The 14,198-nt window shown below is 35.0% G+C and overlaps 2 protein-coding genes across 6 annotated transcripts; both read left to right on the top strand.

Moving 5' to 3' along the window:
* On the top strand, positions 169–6,289 carry LOC107629230 (protein ENHANCED DISEASE RESISTANCE 2). 2 transcript variants are annotated; one of them, XM_021117784.1, is made up of 20 exons: positions 169–686; positions 786–839; positions 1,401–1,466; positions 1,563–1,624; positions 1,756–1,862; positions 1,962–2,008; positions 2,283–2,383; positions 2,683–2,751; positions 2,869–2,933; positions 3,020–3,091; positions 3,370–3,516; positions 3,678–3,985; positions 4,222–4,285; positions 4,373–4,548; positions 4,769–4,870; positions 4,981–5,031; positions 5,115–5,258; positions 5,406–5,501; positions 5,734–5,835; positions 6,032–6,124. In XM_021117784.1, exons 1-20 carry the CDS (start codon positions 405–407, stop codon positions 6,122–6,124), a joined length of 2,208 nt encoding a protein of 735 aa, XP_020973443.1. In that variant the 5' UTR covers positions 169–404. The 2 variants fall into 2 exon arrangements, with proteins under 2 accessions (XP_020973443.1, XP_016187447.1); XM_016331961.2 differs by having other exon boundaries at positions 171–686; positions 2,656–2,751; positions 6,032–6,289.
* On the top strand, positions 8,633–13,963 carry LOC107629229. 4 transcript variants are annotated; one of them, XM_021117786.1, is made up of 6 exons: positions 8,633–8,994; positions 9,145–9,251; positions 10,374–10,571; positions 12,318–12,462; positions 12,824–12,983; positions 13,410–13,963. In XM_021117786.1, exons 2-6 carry the CDS (start codon positions 9,220–9,222, stop codon positions 13,601–13,603), a joined length of 729 nt encoding a protein of 242 aa, XP_020973445.1. In that variant the 5' UTR covers positions 8,633–8,994; positions 9,145–9,219; the 3' UTR covers positions 13,604–13,963. The 4 variants fall into 4 exon arrangements, with proteins under 4 accessions (XP_020973445.1, XP_020973444.1, XP_016187446.1 ...); XM_021117785.1 differs by having other exon boundaries at positions 8,633–9,251; XM_016331960.2 differs by lacking the exon at positions 9,145–9,251 and having other exon boundaries at positions 8,635–8,994.

Here is a 14,198-nt window from a genome sequence, read left to right on the forward strand (position 1 = left end):
TTTATATTATCATTTTCAATTGCTCTCTATTTTAAGTTTTACATAATAAATTATTAGAAATACATTTATCATTTGCTATTATAGAAGATCTAAGAGTGATTTTATTTGAAAGAGTTAATTAGACATTGAAATTACTAGTTGTTACTTTACATTTTTTTTTTTTTGCATCTGATTCCTTAATTTTTATTTATTTGTTTATTTATATGACGAGAGAGAACCAAGTACATATGATTGATTGACTCCATGCATTGTTCTCTTCTGCGATTCCAATGTACCTTCAAACGTTAGTAGTTACATAAATCCCTCCACCTTCAACACAAAACACAACCACCTACGAAATTTTAAGGTGGTGGTTGGTGTTGGTGCAATTGTTTTCTCTTCTTGAACTCAAGGTGTTCGACAAAATGGGTAGCAGAGAAACTGCAACTGCAAGTGTTGGTGATGGTGGAACAAAACCAATGATAATGGAAGGGTGGTTATACCTCATACAATCCAACCGTTTGGGGCTTCAGTTCTCGAGAAAGCGCTACTTCGTGCTAAAGGGTCACCATCTTCGAAGTTACAAGTACCCTCCTTCACTTTCTCGCAACAACAACAACCACCACCACCTTCTTCCTCTCAGAAGTGCTGTTCTTGACTCCACCATTCGGGTCCTTGATAATGGCAGAGAAACCATTAACAGAAAAGTAACTTCCTTTTCTTATCATTATCATAATTTTTTTACTCTGATCTCATTTTTCATCATCCTTCATTGTTTTCACCAATTTTTATTTTTCTTCCTTCAGGTGTTTTTCATGTTCACCCTTTACAGCACTTCCAATCACAGCAATCAACTAAAGGTGACTTCTTCACATTTTCATCACTTTCTTTTCATTCATTTTTTTTAGAACTATCTAGATCAGGTGGATCCACAAGCATTGGGTTGGTTGAGTGGATGCCAAGATCTTCGATGTTAGGCAGCCATATTAGCTGATTCCTGGGTAGGTCTAAAGAATGCAAAAACTAAAAGTTAAATTGGGGATTAGTCCAATAAGAAGAGTGAACCTCATCCACTGAAAAGCATTTTTATCTATTGATTTAGTTATGATCAGTCACAATGACATTGTTCAATCCAATTAGCTATACTTAGTATGATGGATTGTTTTTTTTTTTTTTGGATAAAAAATATGTGTGTAACCATAGATATACTCACATCACTATTGTACGAATTATGTTGTAGGTAGTAGACTAGTAGCAGTAGGTACAAGTCAAGCCCATGATAAAGAGCTGCTCTGGTGGTTTTTAACTAGTTATCATGCTTAAGAAACTTGAGGCCTTTTTGCTATTACTGGCATTTTTATTATTTGAGAGTTTGGTACAATGTAAAATTATGAAGTGTGAATGTTAACAATTGATTATAGTTAGGAGCAAGCTGTCCTGAAGAAGCAGCAAGGTGGATTCACTCCATTCAAGAATCTTCTTTAAAGGTATGCCTACAACTTGAATGGATTTTTAGGGTGTTTTAGTTTTATTTCATATTCAACGAAGAAACTGTTGCTATGAACTGTGTGTTCACTGTGCAGGGTGCTCCTCGTACACGAGATAATGTTGTAGCTAGTTCTAAGAGAAGATGGCACTCATTTAGGTCTAGCAGCTTAAATTTTCATCTACCATGCATTGTTCTTTATGAATGAAAGTTTTTAATTTGTCTGATTAAAGATCACTAGTGCTGTTTCCTCCATGCCCTTGATAATTTTTCTCATGCTATGCTTGCAGATTATGTGGGTTGTCCAATACGACTCACTCTGGCTCTGTAGATTGGACGATTGGTTCATCTGATGTCATTGCTCCTTCATCTTGGACAATCTTTGGTTGCCAAAATGGTAAGGATTTAAGTCTGTTCTGTTTCAAAAAGAAAATTGTTTCTTTCTAAAGATCTAAAATCTGCACATACATTTTTTGTGGGTGTAAATGTAATGTAGGATTGCGACTATTCAAGGAAGCAAAAGAAAGGGATTCACGTGGGAAGGTTGGTAGGATTTCTGTTCAAAAAAATATAGTGTTCAGAAGATAGAAAAATACGGATGAAATGTTAACCCTATAGTAATCAATGATTAATTCATGATTGGTTCTGTGTGATGAATTTGAGCTTGCTTCGCTGCTGATTCATTGACATAATAAGCTTGTGATATTCTAATGAGAACCCTCTCTGCTGACGTTCTATCCCTGTGAGATTCCTTTTATATCATTCAAACAATATTTATGGTTGAATTTGAATTTTTTGCATATGGTCACATCATCAGAAGTGGGATGATCACCCTGCAATAATGGCTGTTGGTGTGGTTGATGGAAGTTCCGAAGCCATTTTCCAGACTCTTATGTCACTTGGTCCTTCAAGATCAGCGTAAGTCCATTAAGTTCACATGGCATTCTTATAGTAGACTTTTTATGTTGTTCTCATTTTCCTTTAGGAAGCACATATCTTCTTATTGGATGCTTTGTTTGAAAATCTAGGCCACAACATTAAATAAAGATTCATTGTCTTCAAATAAGAATTGTAATCGGATAGGTCAGAGCCTTTTAAAAAGTGTAATTTTATAAGCCACGATTACTGTTGCCATTTGCATTATGGTATTATTGAGTTTGTTTCTATGCCTATTATTTATTGACTCGCAGATGGGATTTCTGTTTCTACAAAGGCAGTGTGGTTGAGCACGTAGATGGTCACACTGACATCATTCACAAAGAGCTGTATAGGGATTGGTTGCCTTGGTAAGATTCAAACATGAAGCCTTGAATGCTGATTATGTATCACTACTTGTTTCAAGGCATTATATCGTACCTGTCTTTCCTAGCAGAAGTTTAAACATTGCATGTCCTGCTTTACAGGGGATCAAAACCAAGAGATTTCTTGTTGCAGCGTTATTGGAGGAGAGAAGATGATGGAACCTATGGTAATAGAGTCATATATAGAAGAAACTGGCTGAAAATACACACAGATTCTATTGAAACTAACTACATTTGGTTTTTCTTGACACAGTTATTCTTTACCATTCTGTGTATCACAAGAAGTGTCGGCCACAGAAAGGCTGTGTACGGGCATGGCTTAAAAGTAATGTATGCTTAAACTTTAGAATATGAACATTTCTAGCTCATGCTATCAGCTTTTTCTGCACTGTATCTCTAGATAAATTAGGCATATTGCTTAATGTTACTACTTGAAATTATGACGTTCCTTGGTCTTGGTCTTCTTCTAAACTAAAATAGTTCACTTATTCTTGAATGTTTCTCTATGTATGTCAGTGTCATTGTTCATTGGTGCCTACGTTTTGCTAGAAAGACAGCTAACTAAAAAAAGTTATGATGGTGACCACATGCGTTCTTTTGTAGGTGGAGGTTATGTTATATCACCAGTGAGCAATGGAAAACAATCAGTCGTAAAACATATGCTTGCCATTGATTGGAAGTTCTGGAAATCCTATCTTAAGCCTTCATCAACACATTCCATGACCATTCGTATGCTTGAGAGAGTTGCTGGTAATCTCTTATTATTTTTTTTAAATTCTTTTCTATTGATAACTTTATATTAATGACATGAATGTTATATGCCATTTGCCAACATGTATTTTTTATGTTGTTAGACAGTATTATATTACAGTCAAAGATTACGACTATCTATATTTTGCATGTTCTTATAGCATTGCGGGAGTTATTTAAAGCTAGACGTGGGAATTGTCGTTCATCTGATAGTTCATCTGGAGAGTTGACAAGAAGCATCGGGCTTAGTTTGAAGGAAGGAGATGTCAACTCTGATAGCCAAAGGCAGGCAGTAGATGAGAATGCCCAACATATCTCAGATGGAGTAGTAGATCAAACACAATCAGAGCATGCAACCCTTGTTAGCCTAAATGATGCTGATGATGAGTTTTTTGATGTTCCAGAACCATCAGACAGTGACGAGTCGGAAAATGGATGGATGCCTGATTGTAGTCACAAGAAGTCTCCGGTAAAAAGCTGTTTGATATTATAGTCTAGAAATTTAGCATGTTATCACCTCTTTATGACTCATCAGATGCTTGCAATAAGTATATTCACCAACACTCTCAAGTCATGCTGTCCTCTGGCATATTTTAGCTATAAGTCTATAACCCTTATAATGCATGTAGTGCACTTGTCTTGTACTTTTAGTTGGAAAACTACGCTAAACTTGGCATTTTTCTCCTGTGAATTTGATTGTTTCAGGACTTCCGTCAACCTAAGTTGTCAACAGCTGCTAATTTTGTGAAAAAATTGCATGATCTTGCAGGTGATTAATATAATATGTATGACATATCAAGATTATCCATGATTTTATTCTTCTATAGCTAACAATATTAGGCACCATACAATGCAGTTCAGAAGAAGGGTTATGTGGACTTACACGAAATGGTCAGAGAAGAAAGTACCTTATGCTCCTATGGATCAACTCTTCCAAAAGATTCCTCTTGTACATTACCTTGCAGCTGGGCAGAAGCAGATCCTTCCACTTTCCTGATTCGTGGGGCAAATTACCTCGAAGACCGCCAGAAGGTATACGTGAAAAATGTTCATTTCACTTAGATAAATATAGGGACAAAAAGGGAAAAAAAGGTACTTTAATTATGTCATTCAAAAAGGATCCACTGCTGCTTATGAATGTTCTGTTTTATTCCATTCTTTTAGTGCATTTGTATCATTTCATGTGCCAGTCAGTTATGGCTTATATTTGTTTGTACAAATTTATTCCTTTATGGGGGTAATCAATTACTAGGTTAAGGCAAAGGGAACCTTGATGCAAATGGTTGCTGCAGACTGGCTGAGATCTGATAAAAGAGAAGATGATCTTGGTGGCCGACCAGAGAGCATTGTGCAGGTCCGTTATTTTTCTAATGATTTTCGGTTCCAAATGTTGATAATATTCAGGCAATGCATTTTCAACTTATGATTAACATATTGACTGAGAAAAATCAACTGATGATACAGAAATATGCAGCAAGGGGTGGGCCCGAGTTCTTCTTCATTGTAAACATTCAGGTTGGTTAATATTCATCTGTTTATGTTGTTCTTACTTAAAACTTGACATAATTAACACTAATTTGATTGTTTATACGGACCAGGTTCCAGGTGCAACTACATATAACCTAGCACTATATTACATGATGACTACACCTGTGGAAGATACCCCTTTGCTTGAGAGTTTTATCAAGAGTGATGATACCTACCGAAATTCAAGATTTAAACTCATACCATACATATCCAAGGTTGGTAGAAGTCATCGCTGGTTCTATATATATATATTAGAATCTCTGATCCCCAGTGGTTATAATTTTCATCCACAGCCAAACTTATGTTTTCTTCTCCTTTGCGCGTTATTTGAAATGTTGAATGTGTCACAAATCATGTTTCAGGGTTCATGGATAGTAAAACAAAGTGTGGGAAAGAAGGCATGCTTAATTGGTCAAGCATTGGAAATTAACTATTTCCAAGGGAAGAACTATTTGGAGGTAAATTTTGAACTAATAATTAGACCAATGGAATGAAGATAAATATTTAGAGTATTAAAAGGTTCTCTCTTTCTTTGCATTTATGTGGTCCATGAAGAAAACCTTAAAATAAGTTGAAAGGAAGTGAATGATTGGAACTTTTGTGGTATGCATGCATCACATGTTAAACTCTCAATCATCTTACAATGATTTGAAAGAATGCTGATGTTGAAATGATGACATCTATTTTCAGCTTGGGGTTGATATTGGATCGTCAACTGTTGCAAGAGGTGTTGTAAGTCTTGTCCTTGGATACCTCAATCATCTAGTTATTGAAATGGCCTTTCTAATACAGGTATAAATAACAATCATGTTCCTTTTTATTTTGAATTGTCACCATTTCCTCTAGAAGAGTGTTATTGAATGTATTTATGTATTGTCAACATACCATTCGTTCACGATTGGCAAGGACCTACACCTGGCCAATGGTGGATGGATGATATGTCGGCTCAGAATACGATATTGACTACTGTCTTTTATGTGTTGTTAAGGGGAATACGCCGGAAGAGCTTCCGGAGTTCCTTTTAGGGACATGTCGCCTTAACCATCTAGATGCTTCCAAATCAGTTTCTTTGAAGCCTTGATTTTCAATGAGGTATTTAAGTACCTTTGGTCTTATGAAGGAGGATGCCATGTTGTATATAAATTGAAACAAGGAGAGTTCTTTGGTGGCTCCAATTCCTTTAATTGAATTCCAAAAGCCATTATTTTATTCAATCAAAGCAGTTTGTGATGATGTTTGGTACTAATCTTTCAAAACAATTGCATATCTTCCTTAGTTTTCGTTAGTAATGTAAATCACACATGAAGCTCATACATAAAAATATTATTCCATTTTTACCCCTAAGTTGTCTTACTTAAGAAGAATGTATCCAATTCATAGTCATAAACTACTTAAAGGTGGTACAAGATAGAGCGATTTCAATTTTCAGAGACACTACTACATGCAGCCACACTCATTTCAGTCATTGACTCTAAGTTAACATGACGCACATGGACATATTCCAATTATGCACAGTACATTATATATATATATATATATAACGATTGTATGTAGGGGCATGCTCCTTGAATAACACAAATCCCCCACATTGTTTTGTTTGGCAAACAAAACTATAAGAAATTCCTTATTTTTGAGGTAGACATAACTTTAAAGATTATTCCAATAAACTAGGGTAATTCACTTCAATAAATTGTTTGAAGATCAAAATTACATAGATGTTCTAAATTCAAATTGGTTACATGTCTATCCTAAATAATTATATGTAAATCGAATTTAGTTAAGTCGAATTATATCAATATACATAAATTGATTCAATTGAATTCGATTTACACTTTATACTAAATCGAAACAATCAAATTTGATTTAGTGAGAGAGATGAAACTTTCATAATAAATTGACAAGTAAATTTGATTTACTTGGTTTTGTATCACCAAGTAAATTGAATGAAATGTATTCGATTTAGTGATTTACACTTTTTTTTTTTTTTACTGTAAGACAAAAGCAAAGAGAGCAGAAGAACAAATTTGCAACAAGCCAACAAGGTAGGACCCATCTTTCAATTCAACCTCGATTCATTATTATATTATTTTTTATTTAAATTGCTTTCAATGCAACTATATATATTTCATATATTAAATACTCATATTTATGTCTACATCTTATGGAATGAGTTACATTCTATTTTACATGATCAAAATGTCAAATTTTATTTGACACGACTGACTACAATGCAATAATAATCCACCTAATGTTTTATTATGAATTTTTACTGAATTCTTTTACATACACTGCAAAACATATTAACATTATTCTTCTTGATTAAAACTTAAATAAAAGCAAAGCACATATATATATTCTCAACAAATTTTTAAATGTATAAAATATATATTAAAATATAAATTATACATTAAATGGGGCTCTCTCTTTATTTTAACCATTTAGACATTTCGGTGCAACCATATGAACTGTTATTATCATGATGGTATTTTTGTACCAACCATTTCTACACATACAAGTATATGATTATAAAGGAAATTCAGAACAATAGATTGAGCCCTTATTTCTACTCTTTATATTCTACACTCTTATCAAAATGTCCATTAAATCGTTGATGAACCTTGCTATCAATTGTATACACTATGAGGTTTGTTTTATAGATGTATTATTACATTAGTATTTTGATTATTCACTATATCAAAAATCATATAAGACAATATGTAATTAGATGTGTAAAACTTTTAGAATTATATGAATTTATAAGAAATTAATTTTAATGTATATTTAATATTCTAGCTTTATAGAGGAAAATGGATATATAACTACACTTAAAATGGACTAATCTTTATCCACAATAATAAAGGAACTTTTTTTTAATATTGGAGTCTAATTGGTGTAACCCACGAAAATGGTTAAAAAACCGTGTTTATGGGAACTTTTTTTAATAAGGGAACCTTTTTTTTTTCAATATTGGAGCCTAATTTATCAAGGTTGATTTACCTTTATCCCTAATAATTTGAATTTGATCAATTCGATTTACTACTTGTATGCCTAAATCGAATTGAATCAATTCGATTTATATAAAAATATGCTCTGGGACATACACGTAACAAATTTTGATTTGAGGGATTTCCGTAATATTCATCTCTCTTTGGCTTGTAGAGGTGGTTTACCCATAGTTATCAAACCTGGCTCGATCCTGGTCGGTTCGACTGGAAACCCAGTCACTCAGTCACCTAGTCAAACTGAACAACTTGTTGAACCGACTGCACATTGGGCTGGTCGAACCCGATTTGCACTGATATGTTGATTCGACCGGTTAATTTGACTCAATTCGGATCACGTTTATTTATTTATTTTTTTTCTAATATCTAAACGTAAGGTTCTGAAAACCGGATCGGATTGGCCGGTCGACCGGATTAACCAAAAACCGATCATCTGGCCGATCCGGTTGATATGTAAAATTGGCCTGCAAAAAGGGTAAAAAATCGGTCAAACTGGTGGTTAACTGGTGAACCAGACCGGTTTTTTAGAGAGCCGGTTTTCTATTAAGAGTAAAAACGGCGTCGTTTTGATCCTTAAAAAAAAAAAAAAAAAAAAAAGAGAGAAGAAGACCACAGCAAACACCCACTAGAAGCCCTAGCCACCACCTTCTCCATCATTGATCTCCTCTCCTTGGCCGCCGGCGGGACAGACCGTGGTTGTCGTCTTCAAGCGCTCTCTCTCTCTATCTCTCTCTTTGTCTTTGTCCAAGCTCAAGGTCCCTCTTCGAGCTCTCTCGCCGTCGCTGCTTCTTCGCTCCTCGCCGTGGGTCATTGTTGCTCCACTCCTCGCCGTGGGTCGTCGTTGCTCCACTCCTCGCCGTGGGTCGTCGTTGCTCCACTCCTCGCCGTGGGTCGTTGCTGCTCCCTCGCCGTTTTGGCTGTCGCCCCTTCTCTTCTCCTCTGATTTTAGGTAACTCTGTCTCACACTCTCCAAGCTCATTCTGTCTTCGCCATTCATCTTTTTTCCAACTAATTTTGAAGATTCTGAGCTGAGTCTCTGTTCTGAGTTTGAAACTGGATTATTTGTTTGATTTGTTGAATGTTAAACCAAACCTGCTAGGATTATTGAATTGAAGACAAGCTATTTGCGCCCTGTCACGGTAAACTATACTTATAATTCAATAGAATAGGGCTTATGGAATGCCAGCAATTTGGTGGAGTCAATAGGTAACTCTGTGTCACACTCTCCGAGCTCATTTTGTCATCGTCGTTCATCTCTTTTCCAATTTTTGAAGATGCTGAGCTGATTCTGTATTCTGAATTTGAAATTGGATTATTTAATTTGTTGAATGTTGATGTGATTCTGAGTATGGATTCTGAATTCAATTTGCTGAATGTTGAATTGTTTCTGAATTTCATTTTAGGTAACTCTGTCTCACCCTTCGAGCTCTCTGAGCTGATTCTGTATTCAGAATTTGAAATTGGATTATTTAATTTGTTGAATGTTGATGTGATTCTGAGTATGGATTCTGAATTCAATTTGCTGAATGTTGAATTGGTTCTGAATTTAATTTTAGGTAACTCTGTCTCACACTCTTCGAGCTCATTCAATTACTTTTGTTGTTGATGTGTTTTAGATTAGTTTGGATTCTGAAATGAGAACATGTTGATTAAACTAATTGATTAGAATTCCAAAAAAATATGATTATATAATTTGGCGGTCTTATATTCGGCTAATTTAGGAATTTGTAATTGAATTGAACTTTGTTGTGTTACGATTATATTTTGTAATTGAATAGAATTGAATTTTTCTTATATTTGAAATTTGTAATTGAATTAAAATTAGTTTAAAAATATTGAATTGAAATATTTAATAATTTTAATGTATATTTAATTAAACCGGTTCGATCCCAGTCCGACCCCGGTTAGACCATTGAACCATTGAACCAGTCACTTGATCGGTTCATTGACCGGTTCGGTTCTCGCAACCTTGCCTAAACGACGTTGTTTCAAACGCCCCTTTTGGAAATGGATCCTTGTAAATATGATCTCTAATTTTTTATTGCTCTCTCTTTCATATTTATTTTTAGTCCCATTTATAAAATTAATAATGGGAGATCACACTTTACTCCTTCAATTGTTAAAAAAATTTAGAAAATCTATTTCCCCCTCCCCCCTTCCCTTTCAATGAAACCCTATTGCCCAAATCTGAGACTGAGTGGAACCCTCTCTATGCTCTCTGCCTCTCTCCATCTCTCGAGCTCGGCACTCAGTAGTCAGTAGTCCCTCACTCACTGGCTTACGGCCTCTCCCCTTACCTCGATAGTCATCACTCTCTGTCTCTCACAGCCTCACTTCGTCGCGCTCTCAGTCTCTCACCTCGTCCCCTCACCTTGGTCGTCGTCGTGGTGCCGTGCCCCTGCGTTCGGTTCGTCGGCGGCAGAAGCAGACGGAACCAGTCAAGCAGCAACTGCTCCCTCGGGTGGTGGTCATCGTCAGTCGTCATCTTGTGTCGCGCCAGTCGCGGTGTTCTGACCAGTCAATCAGGTGAGCTCCCTTCAAGTTCAAGTTTTCTACTCTGTTCTTTCACTAGAATTGTTGTTGAATCTGGTGGTTGTTGGCTTGTTGCTGTTGTATTTGGTTTTAGAGTTATTGAACTGGGGAGAATTTGAGTTAGAAACTTAGAATTGTTATTGGGTCTGGTTATTGTTGCTGTTGTATTTGGTTTTAGAGTTGTTGAACTTGAGAAAATTTGAGTTAGAAACTTAGAATTGTTATTGAATCTGGTTAATGTTGCTGTTGTATTTGATTTTAGAGTTGTTGAACACTTGAACTTGAACTTGAGAAAATTTGAGTTAGAATTGTTATTGAATCTGGTTAATCTTTAGAGTTTAGAGTTGTTGCTGAACCTGAGATAATCTTTTTGTTGCTGGATAAGTGGATAGCGTTTGAGTTGAATACTTTGCTGGATAACCTGAGATAAATTTTTTCTTGCTGGATAATGTTTGAGACTGAGTTGAATACTTGCTGAATTTTGTTGTTGCTGGATAATGTTCGAGTTGAATACTTGAATTTTGTTGCTGGATAATGTTTGAATTGAATACTTTGGTGGTTGTTACTGTGATGCTTAAAACTCACTTAGGTAAACAAATTGGTTGCTGAAAATCTTTTATTTCTTTTGCTAGAATTTTAAAAATGTCTTCATCTCAAACACCATGAGAAACACCACCATCTCAAGAACAAGCATCATCAGCAACTCCTGATCTTACCACTAAAAGAGTTTACAATAATAGAGGGAAGACTGATCCTGTTTGGGGTCATTATAAACAAATTGTGGAAAAATAAGAAAAAATCACTATGATGTGCATATATTGTGACAAATTAGTTATGTTTAAAAATTGATATTAGATTATTAATGTTTGTAAAGACTTGCATTTTAAATTTTAAGACATTATTTTAATTTTATTTATATAATTTTATATTTTTTAATTATAACCGAGTTAACCGGGTAAATCAGTGACCCATTGGTTGAACCGACCGGTTGGTGAATCAGTGACCCATCAGTTGAACCGGTGACTCAGTCATATGACCGGGTTGATTACCGGTTCGGTTCTGATAACTATGGTTTTATCCAAAAAATGAGCCACAATAAGGAGAAAGGATCTAAACTAAAATAAAATTGATATATTAAAAAAAAAAGATCACGCTAATATTAAGTTATAAAAAATAAAGAAACAAAAACAGAAAACGACGTAGTTTTTATTCCTCTCACTGTGTTAGTGCCTCATTCTTGCACAAAACACACTTCACAGTTCACACACAAGCAGAAGCAGCTCTGCTCACACATTTCGGCGCGCGTCTCGTCATGGACTCGTGGTTTCTCGTTCGCAGATTCATCTGCTCGCCCCTGGTTCCTGTGCCGTCATCTTTTTAATTTTCTGTAATAATAATTACTTGATTTAGGTTTTTAAATTTTAGATAAACATGATTGCCTGATTTATTAATTAGATTCTAAATTTAGGATTTTAATTATGCAATAATAGTCAAACGTTCTTGTTGTTTCAGTTTCCATTTGCAGGTTATTTAGCTTGTATGCAATAGGAGTTGGCCTGTGTCTCTCATTGATATTGTTAATTGTTAATGATGGATTCAATTCATTTTTGCAGATATTCTAAACATTGTTATTGAATTCAATTACATACATGCTAATTTATTTCAAACATAAGAATTTCAGTCAAAATTTTATTCAATTTCTTCTCATGTGTAGTGTGAACTCCATTCTTCGATTTGCAGATGCAAGATGAAAGCGAGGGTTGTTTGTAGGAAAATCTATGATTACATACGCTATGATCTCAAAGAGATTGCTTTCCCATCGTCTTTGCCTGACCCTCCTAACATTAAAAAGCGTCGCAAATTGACCTGGGACCAGCGTATTTGGGTAATTTTGTTTATATTACTGTTGGAAACTTTCAAGTGTATCATGGAATCAGGTATTCCAATGGTTTTAGCCATTGATTTCAAATATATATATATTTTATGACTGAGATCATTGACTGAAACCACTGAAACACGTGATTCCGTGGTACACTTGTGGAAACCTTTTGCATTTATCTCAATTCGGTACATTGTTTTTTAATCATGCAGTGGGCTCATGATTTTTCCTTTTAGTTAATGTTATTAATGTTTTGAGTAGACAAAGATGCAATTTTGGAGAACCATACTATAGACTAGAGTTAATTGAACTGGTGAAACTTGGCCGTTGGTAACTTACTAGTTGCACTGTAACATTCAATCTTCAGGTTTTAAAGAGAGCTGCTAGGCTTTATGCCGCAAGCTGGGTTCGCGACATTGGTCCTGATCTTCGGCCAGCACATTATAAGAAGGATGAAATGATCGAAGAACCCAATGATGAAAAGAAACCTGCTAAAGGAAGAGAGCCTTCAACACTGGAGGATCTTGGTACCATCTCTTTCTTTCCCAAGTTTATATTAACATCATTATCTTGTTTGGAATCTGATAGCTTTCCAAAACTAAGATTACAGTTACATACTAGTTTCTAGCTTGTGTAAATGTGTGATTGAGTGAATTATTTATACTATATATATATATTATCTCTTCTTGTAAATTAATGAGTTATCGCAGAAAGGTAAACTACATAGAGCTTAGAAGCCTAATAATATACCAAGAGAGATTAGTTATAGTAATCAATGATGCTGCTGAGTGAGCCATCCCTTGCCATTGATTCAGCATTAGAACTCTCTGTTCTTGCTATTTGTGCAAATTTGAAACTGCTGTTTTCGGTAGCTTTCTGCCATTGATTTGAAGAATGAGTTTGAGATGGTGATTTTCACAAAACACATGGATCTTTTACTGGAAAACATTCAGCTGTAGCCGCCAGAGGTGGAATGGAGACTCTCAGACCTGCCTTGCAGCGCGTGTACATGACCAGAGCTTCTGCATACAGAGATGCTCTTAAAAGCTTCATAGTAGGTTACCAAGAAGGTGTTCAACAAGTAATGGAAAAGAAAGAAGATTCCAAAAGTCAAGAAGATGCTGATGTGCCCAAAAAATCAACTTGAAATTTCTTGTGTCGAGCAGCAGCAGCATCAACAACAACAAAGCTTGGTCGACTACATAGATCAAACCACGTCATTGACCTCTATCATGTATCAAGTCATAATGAGTTTGTTTACGCATAGAATTTTTTGACCACCTCAAGTATAGTAAATTTCTTGTATCAAGCAATGCTATTTTTCACTCTTATTTAAACACAACTTTGCAGAAGTTGCCAACTTTATCTTGAACTAAAGGTTTTGATGTACAAAGTACATTGTACTGAACAGATATAATTGAGCATTCCAAAATAGTGAAATGCTTGATTGGACACTTATACCCTTCATATTCTACAGTACACTCCTACCAAAATAATCTTGCTATCAGTTGTATACTCTGAGGTTGATTTTATAGATGTATTATTACATTAGTATTTTGATTATCCACTATATCAAAAATCATATAACTGATATTTAATTGGACAAATAGTGTAAAATTTTTGAAATAATATGAATTCATAAGAAATTGATTTTAATGTATGTTTAGTTTTTTAGCTTTATAGAGGCAAATTTAACTACACTTAAATCGACTAATCATTACCTCAATAATAAGGAGAAAGGA

This window comes from Arachis ipaensis, chromosome B03, assembly GCF_000816755.2.
Source record: "Arachis ipaensis cultivar K30076 chromosome B03, Araip1.1, whole genome shotgun sequence".
Classification (NCBI taxonomy): domain Eukaryota; kingdom Viridiplantae; phylum Streptophyta; class Magnoliopsida; order Fabales; family Fabaceae; genus Arachis; species Arachis ipaensis.

Bases quoted from the DNA above. Each gene is read 5' to 3' on its own strand.
- LOC107629230 (XM_016331961.2), top strand. From the start codon at position 405: ATGGGTAGCAGAGAAACTGCAACTGCAAGTGTTGGTGATGGTGGAACA. The intron at 687-785 runs GTAACTTCCTTT...TTCTTCCTTCAG, and splicing joins GAGAAACCATTAACAGAAAA to GTGTTTTTCATGTTCACCCT. The intron at 2,752-2,868 runs GTAAGATTCAAA...CCTGCTTTACAG, and splicing joins TATAGGGATTGGTTGCCTTG to GGGATCAAAACCAAGAGATT.
- LOC107629229 (XM_021117785.1), top strand. From the start codon at position 9,220: ATGGAATGCCAGCAATTTGGTGGAGTCAATAG. The intron at 10,572-12,317 runs GTGAGCTCCCTT...TTCGATTTGCAG, and splicing joins TGTTCTGACCAGTCAATCAG to ATGCAAGATGAAAGCGAGGG. The intron at 12,463-12,823 runs GTAATTTTGTTT...TTCAATCTTCAG, and splicing joins CCTGGGACCAGCGTATTTGG to GTTTTAAAGAGAGCTGCTAG.